The sequence below is a fragment of the Pituophis catenifer genome, unplaced genomic scaffold (assembly GCF_029215685.1).
Source record: "Pituophis catenifer annectens isolate HBS135680 unplaced genomic scaffold, rPitCat1.0.hap2 SCAF_7, whole genome shotgun sequence".
In the NCBI taxonomy this organism is placed as follows: Eukaryota; Metazoa; Chordata; class Lepidosauria; order Squamata; family Colubridae; genus Pituophis; species Pituophis catenifer.
Window position 1 is genome coordinate 34,126,142 of NW_027256887.1, and position 14,682 is coordinate 34,140,823.

Here is a 14,682-nt window from a genome sequence, read left to right on the forward strand (position 1 = left end):
TCCTTGAATTTTTTTAAGTTTACACTCATACCATGCAAGTGCAGTTCTTACAGCCATCTGTCCAAGATTCAAATTCTCTGTAGCTGATGCCCTTCATAGTGCAGGTTCTTTCACAATAGCACTGATCTAACTTATTCATCCTCTGCTCAGCTCGGGACAGCTAGATAGACGTTTCACAGAAAGAGATTTGTTAACTACAGAAAGATTTGCCCTCACAAATTAAGCTCACTATGTAATACATCTCAATTAGCAAAAGAATATTGCTAAATGTGAAAACAGACATTTTGATCCTAGCATGAAGCTAAAAATGAAAGCATTTAAGGAAAGGTCTTAACTTCGTATGACCACTAATTCAAACATGCTGTATTTTCTCTTATGACAAGTACCTAATTCTACATTCAACACTTTAAATTTTGTAGCATGTCCAATTAACTATTAGGAGGGAGTAAAATTATTCTAAACCTTATTGTTTATATTTTAAGAATCAAATACCAATTTTGTGCCAATGTATTTTCTAACTTTTCAGGTGTACTATGTGTTTCCTATATTTCACACAATATTTTGAAAGAATATTATTTCTTCTTTATGGAATAATAATCAGAATCCCAACTAATTAACATAATTTACAGAGATAACTTTTATTAACTTGTTCTCTCTTGCTCTTTTATTACCTTTGCAGATGTTTTGGCTAAAATATCCTGCAACTCCATTATTTTCTGCACAAGACCATGGAAGTCATTACACGTTGGGCATGCTGAAATTACAAACACTGCATTGATCCCATTGCACTAAGCAAAAAATTGCAATCTTATATATCTTAAGAAAGCCGACTGAACTTAATACAAATAGCAACTCTATAGACATTCATAAGATTGTCCTTATGAAGGACAATCTACCCAGATTGAATTGAAGAGCAATACATTTTAACAACCAATCTTAGTGTATAAAAAAATTAAACCATCCATCATGCGGGATATTGTGGCATAAAATCTAGAGGACTTACTGCGATTAAGATCTGGGCACTGAGAGATAAATCCTTGAGGCATGATAAGAAATTGCACATCTTGCATTATGCCCTGTAGCAAAGTGATACAAGAACGTTTATATTCCTGGCAATATAATATCTCAAAAATATTCTATATAAAACTGTCACAATCATTATTTCTCTATTTTATTTACTGTAGTATTAGAGGTAGCAATGAATGCACAGAGCAATACATCTATGCATTCAGCAATTTTCAGAGATTTAAGATTAAATATCAAGGTGTAATTAATTAAAAAGAGACTGCTTGCTGTGAATTCACAGTCACTTTTATTTAGTTGCCAAAGGAAAGGTTTCAAGTGACTTTAAAAGCAATTTAGACATAATATGGAGTTTAACTGTTTTTTGAGACATTCATTAAAATAAAATATGGCAATATAAGACATAACTCCTGTAGGAAGTTAGCAGCCACCCCTCTCCTAGAAGAATGAAATATTCTAGGAAATATTTAAAAGGCAGAATATTATACCTTCCTGGATGAGAAAAGGAGAAATATGTTTTTGGAAAGCAGCCCCCACCTTTGTTAATAGCCCTGGAAAGACTGGTGCCAACCTATCTACAAGACAAAAGGCTGGGCCAGCTTATCTACAAAACAAAAAAACCTTCACCCTCAGGACATGATAGGATTAGCCCTCACTCAAGATCCAAACCAGGACAAAGCCATTAAGCCATAATAGTAATTGCCCAAAGCCCCTTCATTACATCATCCAGCAAGATTCAATCAAGCCTGGGACTCAAGACAACCTACAAAGTTACCCTAGCATGACCCCATGGGAGTCTGACAACCAATTAGAATACATTTCTTTCACAGGAACATGAAGCAAGTTCAAAGCCCAAGAGAGGATGGATGGATGGATGGATGGATGGATAGATAGATAGATAGATAGATAGATAGATAGATAGATAGATACATACATACATACATACATACATACATACATACATACATACATACATATCACCCATGTCTCAATTGCCCAGGACCTCAAACCATCTTTCCAAACAGTCTCCATGGGTCCAGTGTCTTTATCCCTACTTGGAACTGAACCCAGATGGACATTTCTTCCAACAATTTGGCACCCAAAAATGGGACTCCAAGCTAACTTGACCAACGGACCTGGCCCAGGTAAGCCTCCCTTGCTGGCAGCAGACCCATTGTGTCTGTGGGTGAGTTTTCCTGGACCTTGGCAATTTGGAACAAAGGTTTTAAGTTTTGAGTTTTGAGCTCAAAGGCTGCTTGGAAAGAAGGTGGGTACCTCCTGTGCGTATGCCTGTGTGTGTGAATGAGAGGGCCCTTCTCCCAATCACAGTTGGATCTTGCTTTCTCTGTGTGTTCTACCAAGAGAGTCTGGAAAGTATAGGAGTCAGGCCAGAGCACAGAACCTTCTGTTAGGGAAAGGAGAGAGTGTGTGAAAGTGGAATGGAAAAGTGAATGAGAGAGGGTAACCAGCTGGGAAGTCATTGAGCAAAGTCCTGTGTTAGGAGGTGCCTGTACTGGACTGCTTAGGAAAAGCAGCAGGTCCTCCCAGACCCCGAGGTCTGAAAACTGACAGCTGTGTTAGGAGGTGCCCATACTCATCTGCATAGGGGGCAGCAGGTTCTCCTGGGCCCCTTTTTGGTCCGAAAACTGATGGATGTATTCCCTGGAAAGGAGGTGCCTGTATTCTATGAGGGAACTATAGTCCTCCCAGACTTTTTTTTGGTCTGAAAACTATGGGTGTGGCCCTGCTAGTGAACCCCTCATCTGAGGGGGAACATGGGAGCTGTAGGTCGAGGGTAGTGACAGGAACCCCCTTAGGAGATTTGGGAAAAAGATGTGAGCAAATTGTGTAAAGAGTGGGCTTTGCTCAGGGACGAGATGAAGCTGGAAAACCAATTTAGCTAAATAAAGGTACTTAAAAGAAAAGAGAAATATATAAATAGGAATGTTGGGGGTTTTGTTTGTGCATACCATGTCTGCCCAGGGCAGTGATCACAAGGAAGCTGAAGACTGGGGGAGAACCCCATCCCCCAAAATCTTAATTGAGGCCCTCAATGCCTGGGTTGAGGAGAACATTGCTTCAAGCACCGCTGTCAAGCTAAGGTGGTCCATCAGTGTTGAGAAGATGGAATGCTGGAGTGGCAGAACCAAAGATGTCACCCTCACCTCTGGGAACCAATGACTTGGTTGGAAGCAGGAGATGGGAGACTGTTAGAACAATGATGAACTGGAAGGAGCCCCAGATTGGCCCAACCAACTCCTGAGGGAACCTCAGGGCCATGAACCTCATGAGGGAGGCCATCCATGGCATGTAGACCCAGGATGCCCAGGCTTGCACTGCAGGCTAATTAGGAGTACAAAAGGGGACTACCGAGGAATGAAAGGGATCCCCAACCCCAGGGGCATTGGCTGAAACCATGGGGGCTACTGATGAACCCATTTCCACCATGGAAGATTCACCCAGAAGACATCTCAACACAAAGCAAAGCTTGTGACTTGACGAGAGGAAGCTTCCACCTTTAGAATGGAAGGGGCGCCCTTTTGGCATCAAATTCGATGGGAATTCCCAGCAACTGGGATTTTCCCCCACACATGTACTGACCTACATGCAGGAATATGGGATGGATCTCCCTACAGAAGGCGCCAAATTCAAGGTTGTCACCCTGGCTCTAGAAGAATCAGCTGCACATTGGATGGTGAGCCTCCATAATGCAGATGCACCAGAGCTCTGCAACTTCAACCATTCCATGACAGCCCTGAGACAGAGATTTGAGGACCCCTAGCCGACCGCAAGGCTAAAGACCACATAAGGCACATCAGACAGGGACACCATCCAGTCACCAAATACATTGAAGAGTTTCATGATCTGACTTGCCACGGAGATTGGCCAGAGGAAATACTTGTGAGTTAGTTCAAAGATGGCTTAAATGATGACCTGCACAATGCCTGAATTTCCCGTGGAGCCCTAGTCCACCTGCACAGCTGGTGTGTCTTGGCTGAGGAAGCGGAAATCAACCAAGCTCGAAACTAGTACCATGCAAACCGCTCCTGAAAGAGATCCCCACTGGAAGGGAGAAGGGAGGAAACCAAACCTCGCTCTGCCCCACCACACTCAGCCACCTGCTTCCATTGCAGGAAGGAAGGTCACCGTGCAAACGAGTGCTGTGTGAGAATGTCCACCTGAAAGGGGGAGAAGCAGGTTGGAGGGAAATCATCAAAGCCACCACCATGTTCCAAAGATATCACCCTGTAGTCTAGGAAGTTAATTGAAACTGAACAGAGATGGGCAATATGGAAAAAGGAGTTAGGTGGGCACTCCTAACTTGGAGACATTTCTTGGAAAGAAGTAAAATACTTTTCCAAGTATGGACCAACCACAAGAACCTGGAACACTCAAAACCCCACAGAAAATGACTCCAAAACAAGTCTGGTGGGCACAGTACTTCCAATGCTTTAATTTCCCTTTGAAGTATTTACCGTGTGGGAAAAACTTTTTGGCAGATGCCTTGTCCAGACCACCACAATACAAGTGTTAATGCGGAAGTAATTAATCCCATGATCCTAACCTCCCAATTAGCAGCTAAGGTTGTCACATGCTCTCAGGTGAAGAATGACCCCTTCACCTTAGACAATGTCACCACCACAGATTTCAAAAAAGCCTTAAAAATGGTTAAGTTGTTTAGTGCCAATAAACATACTTGCATAATAAAAGAGGGATTAGCTTGGGTTGGAAATAAGCTGTATGTCCCAGCTAGGTAAAGGCTGCGAACTATGCAAGCTTGTCACAACTCCAAATTAGCTAGTCACTTTGGTTTTGTAAAAACATTACTGAACATTACTTTACTGAAATGGCAATTCTGGTAGCCCTCATTAAAAAAGGACATAGAAGTTATGTAGCAAGCTGCCCCATTTGCGCTGTGGCTAAACGCAGGCAGGGGAAAATCCCCGTTCTACTGCAGCCGGTGGCCGACCCTTCAGCACCATGGAGAAAGCTCTCCATGGATTTCATTGGTGAATTGTCCAATAGTTCTGGAAACATAGTGATCTGGGTTGTCACAGATCTTTTCTCAAAAAAAGGTTTCATCCCATGCCAAAAGAGCCCTACGGTTAAAGCCTTGGCTAAATTGTTTTTGGTCCACATTTGCCGCTTGCATGGGGCCCCACGATGTATTATTTTGGACAGAGGGGTCCAATTCATGTCCAAGTTCTGGAAAGCTTTTTTGAATCTACTTGGGACTGAGCAGGGACTTAGTTCTTTTTTCTTTTCTTTTTTTCAAAATATTTTTTATTTTTTTCCAACATAAAACATAAAATATATCTCTTTCAAGAGCGAAGTCTCAATCCGGTCATAGATAGGTACAATCGCTTAATTTTTTTTAAAAAAAGCTCCATTCACAATTTTCCATTACATCTTTTAAATTTAAAAATCAAAACATAATTTTTTTTAAGATAAATTCTAGTGTCTTGATCAGAACCATTCTATTATATCACCACCAATTTAATTTTCAAATACAAAATGGGCATTGTTATGCCCATTTATAAATTCAATTATTTCTGATTCTTTTCCAAGCTCCCTTCATTACGCCTTTTAACATCAATATCAAAACACAAACAAAAAATATTCTAACCTCTTGATCTAATTACTTACCGTACAATTTTCACCATACATCTTAATTGATTAATTACAGCTCTATTTTTATTTCAATTTATGAATCAAAATTCTATCCATATTTCTTAATCTCTAGACCCCTTCATCAAATCTTTAAATCTTAAACTTTATCTGTTTACCTTTAGTTTTACATATTTCATATTACACAAATTTATCTCAAAATCTATATCCTCCTCCATATCTCCTCCTGTTGTTTGGCTGATTTCCAGCATATTATTGTTTTGGCTGATTTACAGCATATTCTCCTCCATACCTCCAGCTTTTGTTTGGCTGATTTCCATCATGCTTTAGTTTAGCTGATTTCCAGCATAATCACCTCCATACCTCCACCTGTTGTTGGCTGATTTCCAGCATATTGTGTTTTGACTGATTTCCAGCATAATCTCCTCCAAACCTCCCACTATCGTTTTGCTGATTTCCAGCATCTTCTCTTCCATTTCTCCTTCTCTTATTTGGCTGGTATTACCAGCATGCTTTCCTCCATGCCTACATCTATTATTTTAGCTGTTTTATTTTAACTAATTCACAACTTATTACGAAAATTGCTTTTTCAACACATTCTCCCACAATTTTTAACTCAACATAAATTTTAACAGATATCTTCTCACATATTTTCTCCTGGATTATAAATTTCCTTTAAAATCATCTCTCTTCATATTTATTTTAAAACTCAAAAATTCATTTAATATTTATATACTTATATAGTCAAATTCAATAGAAATGGAAGTAGAAAGAGAAAAAATGAAAAATAATAATAGTAATAAAAATAAATAAAAAAGGAAACAGAGAGAGAGAGAGAAGAAAAAATAAAGATATAGCAAAAAGAAAAGAAAAAGCATAAGAGAAAAGAAAAAGGAAAAAGGAAAAAGAGGGAGGGAAAGGGGGGAGGAGAAAGGAAACACCTGACTATATTCAAACTTCAAATAAACAGAAAGTGTTACATCCATTTTAATCAAACTGTATTTTTCTTATCTTGCTACCCAGTATATTCCATTTTTTTCTTTCTCCAAACTATCCAAAAATGTTTCTTTTCAATTTCAATATTGATCAAAATTGTAAGCTCTGTAAGGTTTAGTTCTTTTGTAGTATGTCAACTTGCAAAGCTTTCAAGTTGCCATGAGCAGGAGGGAGAACTGAAGTGAATTCCATACATTCTGCCTGACCGCAATCAGAAGGAGGGTGTTAGATTTCACAGCCAGCCAGAGTGGTTAATTGGAGAATGTGATTTATGACATGGCCAGAGAGGAGGGGAGAGACAGGGTCATAGGGGAGCATAAATCTACGTGGGATCAGTCCTAACTGCATCCGAGTATTGCCAGAATGTTGCTCCTAATAAATGACTGTATTTCCTTTGAAGTTTGGATCATGGCTCATGAATTAATTAGGGCATCTTTCGGAAACTTGACAGACAGTTAGTACTCCTTTTAAAAATCTTTAAAGATTACCAGGTTTCCTGAATCCTGGACTCTCCAACAGCTCCCCAATGTCTTGGGTGCTGGGAGGGAAAATCAGGCAACCATGGCTGGAGACGAGCTATCTGAAGAGAGCCTAATTGCAGCCAGAGTCCAGCCTCCCTCGGACATCAAAGCTGAGATGCCTGCTTCAGCGGCGGAAGCAAGAAAAGATGAGTATTGGGGGAAGTTAATCTCTAAGGCAGTTGAAGTCGAGTTTCCTCACCCCAATGCCCGGAAAAAGGGGAAGCCCCTGAGCGAGCTGGGAAGAGTGGAGTGGAGGTTGGACTGGAAACAAGCCTGGTGGGGGTTCACATCCCTAAACTCTGCATCTGTACTCAAATTGTTTTGCTTTGTTCAGGTCACCCTCGGGAAGTGAGGGGAGCCGAATGTCAACTTGCAAAGCTTTCAAGTTGCCATGAGCAGGAGCGAGGGAGAACTGAAGTGAATTCCATACATTCTTCCTGACTGCAGTCAGAAGGAGGGTGTTAGGTTTCACAGCCAGCCAAAGTGGTTAATTGTAGAATGTGATTTATGACATGGCCAGAGAGGAGGGGAGAGACAGGGTCATAGGGGAACGTAAATCTATGTGGGATCAGTCCTAACTGCATCCGAGTATTGGCGGAATGTTGCTCCTAATAAATGACTGTATTTCCTTTGAAGTTTGGATCATGGCTCATGAATTAATTAGGTCATCTTTCAGAAACTTGACATAGTATATATGGTATCATCAGCTCTTCTTCTGTTGCCACGCCTTTTCCTTTTGTTGCTGTGCTCATTAATTAATTAATTAATTTTAATTGTTCCATTCCACTTTTTATCTCCAACCCACAATAAGTTCTCCAATAGACAGATTGGATATCTCCAGAATCAAGCCTCCTTAGTTTTTCCCAAAATAATCCAGTTTAAGTAACAAGACACAAAGTTTCTCCTTCCAGTCGCTAGCAATCCACAATTTATCACTTTCACTTCATCACAGCTAGTATCCATTTTGTCTATCGCCACTTGTCTTTTCTCCTTGCTTTAAAAAGTTCCTGTTTACCTCTTCTCCCTTTTTCTCTCTTCAAGAGTACTCCATTCTCATTAAGAAAAGAAAAAGTGCCAAATTTTTTTATATTTCCAAGAAAACGATCCTTCCAAAGCAGTCAATGATTACTATAATCCGTTAACAAGTCTTTTCCTCTTATTGTTTATTTTGCAAAGTCCTTTTGCCCAGGTAGTTTATAGCCGCTAATTAAGGCTAGGGCACACTTGTTATAAATCAACATTTGAAAGCTGCTCCCGCCAGGGTTAAATCTCACTCCCCCGGCATTCATGTACATCACTCTGTTTCTCCACTTCTTCCTCCTGCACGTCGCTTTTCCCAGTTGTCACAGCCTCGAGGCAACCGCCATGGCTGTCGCTCACCCACCGCCAACGCAGAGGGCAATCCTCCGGCCCCAAGGAACCTGCCCATTCCTCTTGGCCATCCAAGGGGTCCCTCTCTTACCCCCTGTCCCTACAGGACAGGGTAGGTCCTCAGACCTGCTAGTGGCAGCTTGACAGATGGGGTTTTCGCGGGCTCCTTAGAGCCCCGCTATTTCCCCGTCTGGATCGCCGCAACGCCAACCGGAGGTCATCTGAGCAGGGACTTAGTTCTAATCATCCACAGACAAATGGGGCCATGGAATGAATGAACTCAGTTCTCGAACAGTACCTGCACTGTTTTATTAATTACCAGCAGGATAACTGGACTGAACGACTGCCTTTTGCAGAAGTAGCCTATAATAATGCAGTTCATGCTAGCACAGGTTTTACCTCTTTCAGACTGGCCACAGGGCCAGTCTGAAAGGGCCAGATATCACAGTGTGGCTGGCTGGTTCTCATAACAAGATAAACAGAAATGATTGGTGGACGAAATGGACTGTGGGTGGCCCATGGGGAAAGGGGAATGAAATATGGTGCTTTTCTACAGGAAGCCAGAGCTAGTTTCACTTCTTCTGTGCCAATGTGGATTTTTCACTAAAGTTTATACTCTTGGTAAAATAATGTCCCAGGTAAAAGGAGAGGAGAATTTACTGCTTTTTGTTTTCTTTCAGCACCCAGCCAGTGTGGATCCTACATGTTAAATGTTAAATTCAATAGCCAGATTCAATATAGGAGGAAAAGAACTTCATATCATGTTTAACTTTATAAAACATGGCACAAAAACACTAAGATTCTAATCTAAATAACAAGAAATCCCAGAGTGTTTTAAGGTGGAGAAGCTAAAATCATAATACAATCATATATACATTGCTTAAGCTAAATGACCATGTCTACTTAAATTTGGAAAAAGGATTTCAAGAAAAAAACATACCTTGAAAAAACCATGAGCGCTATTCCTTTGTCCCAACCAAAATGTAGTGCCAACTGGTAAATCCATATATGGTTTTTCCACCACTCTCTCATATATTCTGATTTTAAAAAAGAAAGGAGGAGTAAAATACATTTTAGAAGTCCTTTTCTTTCAATTCCTACAAATTACTGGTACAAATTGTAACTTTTAACTTACTTATTGCAGTTTACATGCAAAATCAAATGTGATGCACTGATTGCTAAGGACAGCCTGTGCCACTTGTCATCTGCCAAAATGTAAGGAAATATTTCTGTATGTGAACGATGGTTTTCTGAACGATAGTGCAATCTAATTTCATTTCTATGGCCGCTGCTTTCTAGTTCCAAATACCTGCATCAGAAATGGACCAGAAAGTTATGAAGCAATTTAACACCAAATAAATAGAAAACATACTTCTTTGCATACAAACTAAAAATGAACTAAAAATTCATAAAAAGTAAATGCTACATAGTTAGATTTTTCTCCTAAATTGTTTCAGTATGGTAAAGAATAAATCAAATTTAAAATTATATCAAAAATTAAACATATACAGGTAGTCCTTGACTTACGACTACGATTGAGGCCAAAATTTCTATTCTTAAATGAGACATTTGTTAAGTGAATTTTGCCCCATTTTACAACCTTTCTTGCTATTGTTGCTAAGTGAATCAGTGCAGTTGGTATGTTAGTAGCCTGGTTGTTAAGTGACTCTGACTTCCCCATTGACTTTGCATGTCAGGAGGTCGCAAAAGGTGTTCACATGACTCTGGGACACAGCAACAATCATAAACATGAGCCAAGCATCTGAATTTTGATCACATGATCATGGGGTTGCTGCAAAGATCGTAACCTTGAAAAACGGTCATAAGTCACACTTTTTAGTGCTGTTGTCACTAAAGAAATCTTTCTCAAATGTCCTCAGGTCTTCTTTAGTTGTCTACTTTTTTTGTAGGTAGGCTTCTACAACTTTGGGGAATGATCACTCTTTCAAAACTAAAAGCCCTATTTTATCTACTCTCACAGTCCTCAATAAATGTATTAGAAATAAATCTAATTTGCTTCAATAAAATTTGATATGCATAGGATTACTGCCCAAGTTAATGGCCATCATATCTTTCAGATTTATTTTAGGCTTGTTCTAAATTGGGAAAATTAGACTTCTTGGAGATGAGCTCAACTAGGTGTTATCCTAGCCAAGCATTTATTTATTTATTTATTTATTTATTTATTTATTTTGCCTTTGCTTTATTCCAAAACTATTTTTTCAATGCTTAATCCTGCTTCTTTTTTCCAAGGTCTCCCTTGTTATGTATGAAGTAGGTTTGAGACTATTTTTTAATGTCAGTTTGAATATACCATGAATACATAAATGTCAAGTAATGTATATTTTTCTGCATACCTGTGATCTAAATGATGAATAGAAAAAATAACACCTGAATTTAAGAGAGTTTGTTTGAGAGATACCAACATGGTAAATTCATGTTTATTTCTCAGTTTCTGGAAAAAAAGTTCAGCTTTCTCTGGAGATACTTTTATATTTCTTGCAGTTCCTGAAATGAAGCACAAACACAAAAAATATTCTAATTCATAAGCAAATTAGGCACAGAACCATCTTTACATTTCATTAGGGAAAAAAAATTGATTAGTCAAATACAAAAAACTTTCATTATTCATAACAACTATTCATAAAAAACTATTTCATTATGTATTTCAGTGTGGAATCAAAATATTCATCCTCATCACTGAAATGCTATTTTTTAAAATTATGTTTAAACATTTATAGTTGTTTTTTTTTTACATATCAATATGTTGTTTTCAATTTCGAGCACAAAAATGATTCCATTTATTAGAATCATGTCTTTCTATAAATTTTCACCAAGAAGAGAAAATTAGTTTTTAATTCAGTTTAAGATCTTTAAACTGTTTGTTTTTGTAACACTATTGTATTAATTTTTAAATTACATTTAATTTCATTAGTATTTTGGTTTGCTAATTTCTTATTTTGTTACATAATATCAGTGTGAATAAATTATGGAGCAATTCAAATGTAATCACTTTAGTATTCATTCTTTTACCAATCATAAACTAAAATTATAAAGTATTACATATTTGTATTCTGTAAAATGTACACCAAAGTCTAAAAATATATACAGTTTGTTCACCAAAGTTGGCAAAGGACAAAGAAAAATATTCAGGAAAACATGTATCTTACCCAAAGGTTAAAACACACTGCAGCTGTTTACAAAATACTGTGGCATTTACTCTTTGCAAGGAAAAGAGTAGAGGCTGAAGAGGTTGTAGAAAAAAAATGCCTTTAAAAGTCTCTGGCGATCCCAGCTGAGTTGCCTGATCGTCAGAGGCTCCTGAAAGCATTTTTTTCTGCAACCTCTTAAGGTTGTAGAAAAAATGCTTTAAAAAAAAAAAGTTGGCCATACCCACTCAGTCACATTACCCCCCCACCAAGCCATGCCCACAAAATAAGCCACTCCCACAGAACCAGTAGTAAAAATTTTTAGAACCCACCCGTTTTGTGTTTATCTAATTTATTTCTATCAATTCAGCCTCTCTCAGTCTAAAATGCAGAAGTTGCTTCTTGTTACATTCTTAGCAGTTTTGTTTCCCATCAATGGATACAATGTATCAATCTGCAGAATGTTCTTATCTGGTTGCCTGAGGCTATTCCATTTGGCTGGAAGGCAAGGTTTTTTAGCCTCTATCAATGGTTCTTTTTTTGTCCGTTTTCCTGGGTGCCTGATGATGGCACCCTTATCTCCACTGGAATAGTCACAGGGGTCACATGTTGACATACCACGGCATCATCGTCAGAGTCGGTCTCACTCTCCTCTGGTGGGGTCAGAGCTCCCAGCTCCTCCTGTGCAGGAGGGGTAAATTCAACGACCTCCAACCCCCCCTCAAGGCTGTTTCACAATGCCTCGGTGCCTTTCTCAGACTTCTGGCCACAAGTTTGGGGTTTGGTTTGGCTGAACAGCATTCAGCTGCTCGGTGCCCCTCCTTCCAACACTTGAAGCATGCTGTGGACCTTGGTTTGGGTGCTGGCCCACCTTTGACAGCTCTTTGGGGATCCTTAGGAGTGGTGGATAAGGATCTGCTCCAGCTGCAGTTGCCATAGTGCTGGTCTCTGACCAGGTCAATTTCCACCTCGTCAGCCAAGACATACAAGCACTGGAGCTTGGGAGACACAGCATTGATAGACGTCATCATTAAGCGCATCTTTGTAGCATTCCATCAGGACTTCCTGATTCCAGTCAGTCATGTGCAAGCCAGCTTGCAGAACTCCTGGGTGTATTCTGCCACCAATCTACGTTCCTGGGTGATGATCTTCATTCGGGTCCTAGCCTTGCATTCAGCTAGGGGGTCTTCAAACCTCTGACAGAGGGCTACATAAATTGGTCATAGTGCCTTAATTGGGAGGCATTGTCATTGTGAAGGGAGACCATCCAGTCTGCTGCAGATCCTTCCAGGGCCATGGTGACACATCTCACTTTGGCTATCTCGGATCCCAATTCATTTCCATACTCCTGCATGTGATTCCAGACCTGGGCTAGGAAGAATTCCAGAGCAATGGGATCCCCTCCGTATTTTACTCCCAGTAGAGGAACTTTAGGAATTCGGTGCCTCCAGGGGATAGCCCTCCCACTGGGGGGGGGGGGTTGAGCTGCTACAGCAGCTGCTGACTGAGCAGCTGCAACCATAGATGCCCCCTGTGGAGCAGCAGAGATTGCCGCCACCGCTGGAAGTGGCTGCTCCCCCCTCTGCCTGGTCAGTCTTTCCATATGATGGCAGAGCAGGCTTCTGGGCAAGGGCCCCCTGAGCTCTCCAGCACTTGATTGCTTCGTGCAGCAGTTGCAAAGCATGGGTTAGCATGAGGTCCTCTTTGTCAGAATCAGGCAGGGAAAAGTCACCACACTGCCCTCTGGTGAGGGTCACCCTGGGTGTGTGCTCCTCGGGGTCTTTCAGCCTTCCTACACGTAGCAACCATCTGGATTGGAACAGTTCCTCCTCAAGTTGCAGCTCCTCCAGCCTTTCCTTCTCATCTTGGCCCCAGGGTGTCTGAGAGGTAGATCCCAGGGCTCCAGACTCTTCCTGGACATTGCCATGGGTCAACAGCGAGTGCTTAGCCACGGTAGACTGGAGTCTCCAGGTTGGCTGATAAAGCAGATCTTGCCTAATGTCAGGCCTGCCTCCATTCAAAACTCAAGAAAGAAAACCGCCAACTCCATTAATTTAGAGAAGAGGTACTTTTACTAAGTTTGAAGTGATAGCAGCGAAAGCAAGGCAAGATCTGACTCAAAATGCACAAAAGTTACAGATTGAAAGTCATCCCAAATACCTCCCTCCCAGGGTCCATCACTGAGAGTCCAATCAATGTCCAGTATGCTATTGTGGAAAAGCCCATCTTTCTCCCATCTGGAGTTTCAGGACGGTTGGCCTTGACAAAGTGTAAACACCTCTCTTCAGTAGCGCCATATTTCATGAGTGCAAACCTCCCTTTCAGATCTCATGGGACTACACCAGCTCACTTCCCCTTCCCAAATACCCAAGGGCCCCCATCCCCATTACTATGGCAACTAATAACAAGCATGCTGAAGAAACCAATGCTGGAAATCTGACTGACAAGGTGCTTGATCTTCGAGTGTTGCTTCTTTGACTTGTCTCAGTTCTCTGTTTAGGGCATCCAATGCTTGGGAGGTGGAATTTAGACTCTTGGCCAGGGTGAATGCCAGGCTGTTTATGCTCCTAGAATTATGTACTGCAAGCCCTGGCACCCCCAGTAGCAAAACCGCTGGTGCCACATACTCTGTTTTGTTTTGTTTTTTAAAATAATATTTATTGAACTTCCAACATTTAAAAACACAATACAAAAATACAACACACACACACACACACACCCATGAAAAAAACAACATAACAAAAAATTTCCACTAATAATAGCTTTTCTATATTGGTATCTCTATCATAACGTACATATTTACAAAATTTCTAATTCTATATATCTCTATCTTAAATTACATCCTTATTTATATTTACAATTATTTCTATTCGTAAATCAATTTCATATCCTATATTTCTTCAACAATTTTACCTTCTACATATTATATTTATTTAACAAGTTATCTCTTATTTTTCCCATCTCCTCTCAAGCCAGGAATACTATCTGTTCCA

At 40.2% G+C, this 14,682-nt stretch overlaps 1 protein-coding gene across 1 annotated transcript in view; it reads right to left on the reverse strand.

The window, feature by feature from the left end:
- Positions 1-14,682, reverse strand: part of NELL2 (neural EGFL like 2) — a 419,520-nt gene that overhangs the window by 247,822 nt on the left and 157,016 nt on the right. Inside the window, exons 3-8 of the mRNA XM_070947964.1 lie at positions 10,898-11,048; positions 9,676-9,849; positions 9,481-9,577; positions 1,004-1,076; positions 672-754; positions 32-160 (exon numbers count right to left, since the gene is read on the reverse strand). Of these exons, the coding sequence (XP_070804065.1) occupies positions 32-160; positions 672-754; positions 1,004-1,076; positions 9,481-9,577; positions 9,676-9,849; positions 10,898-11,048 (707 nt within the window). The remainder of the gene's footprint in view (positions 1-31; positions 161-671; positions 755-1,003; positions 1,077-9,480; positions 9,578-9,675; positions 9,850-10,897; positions 11,049-14,682) is intronic.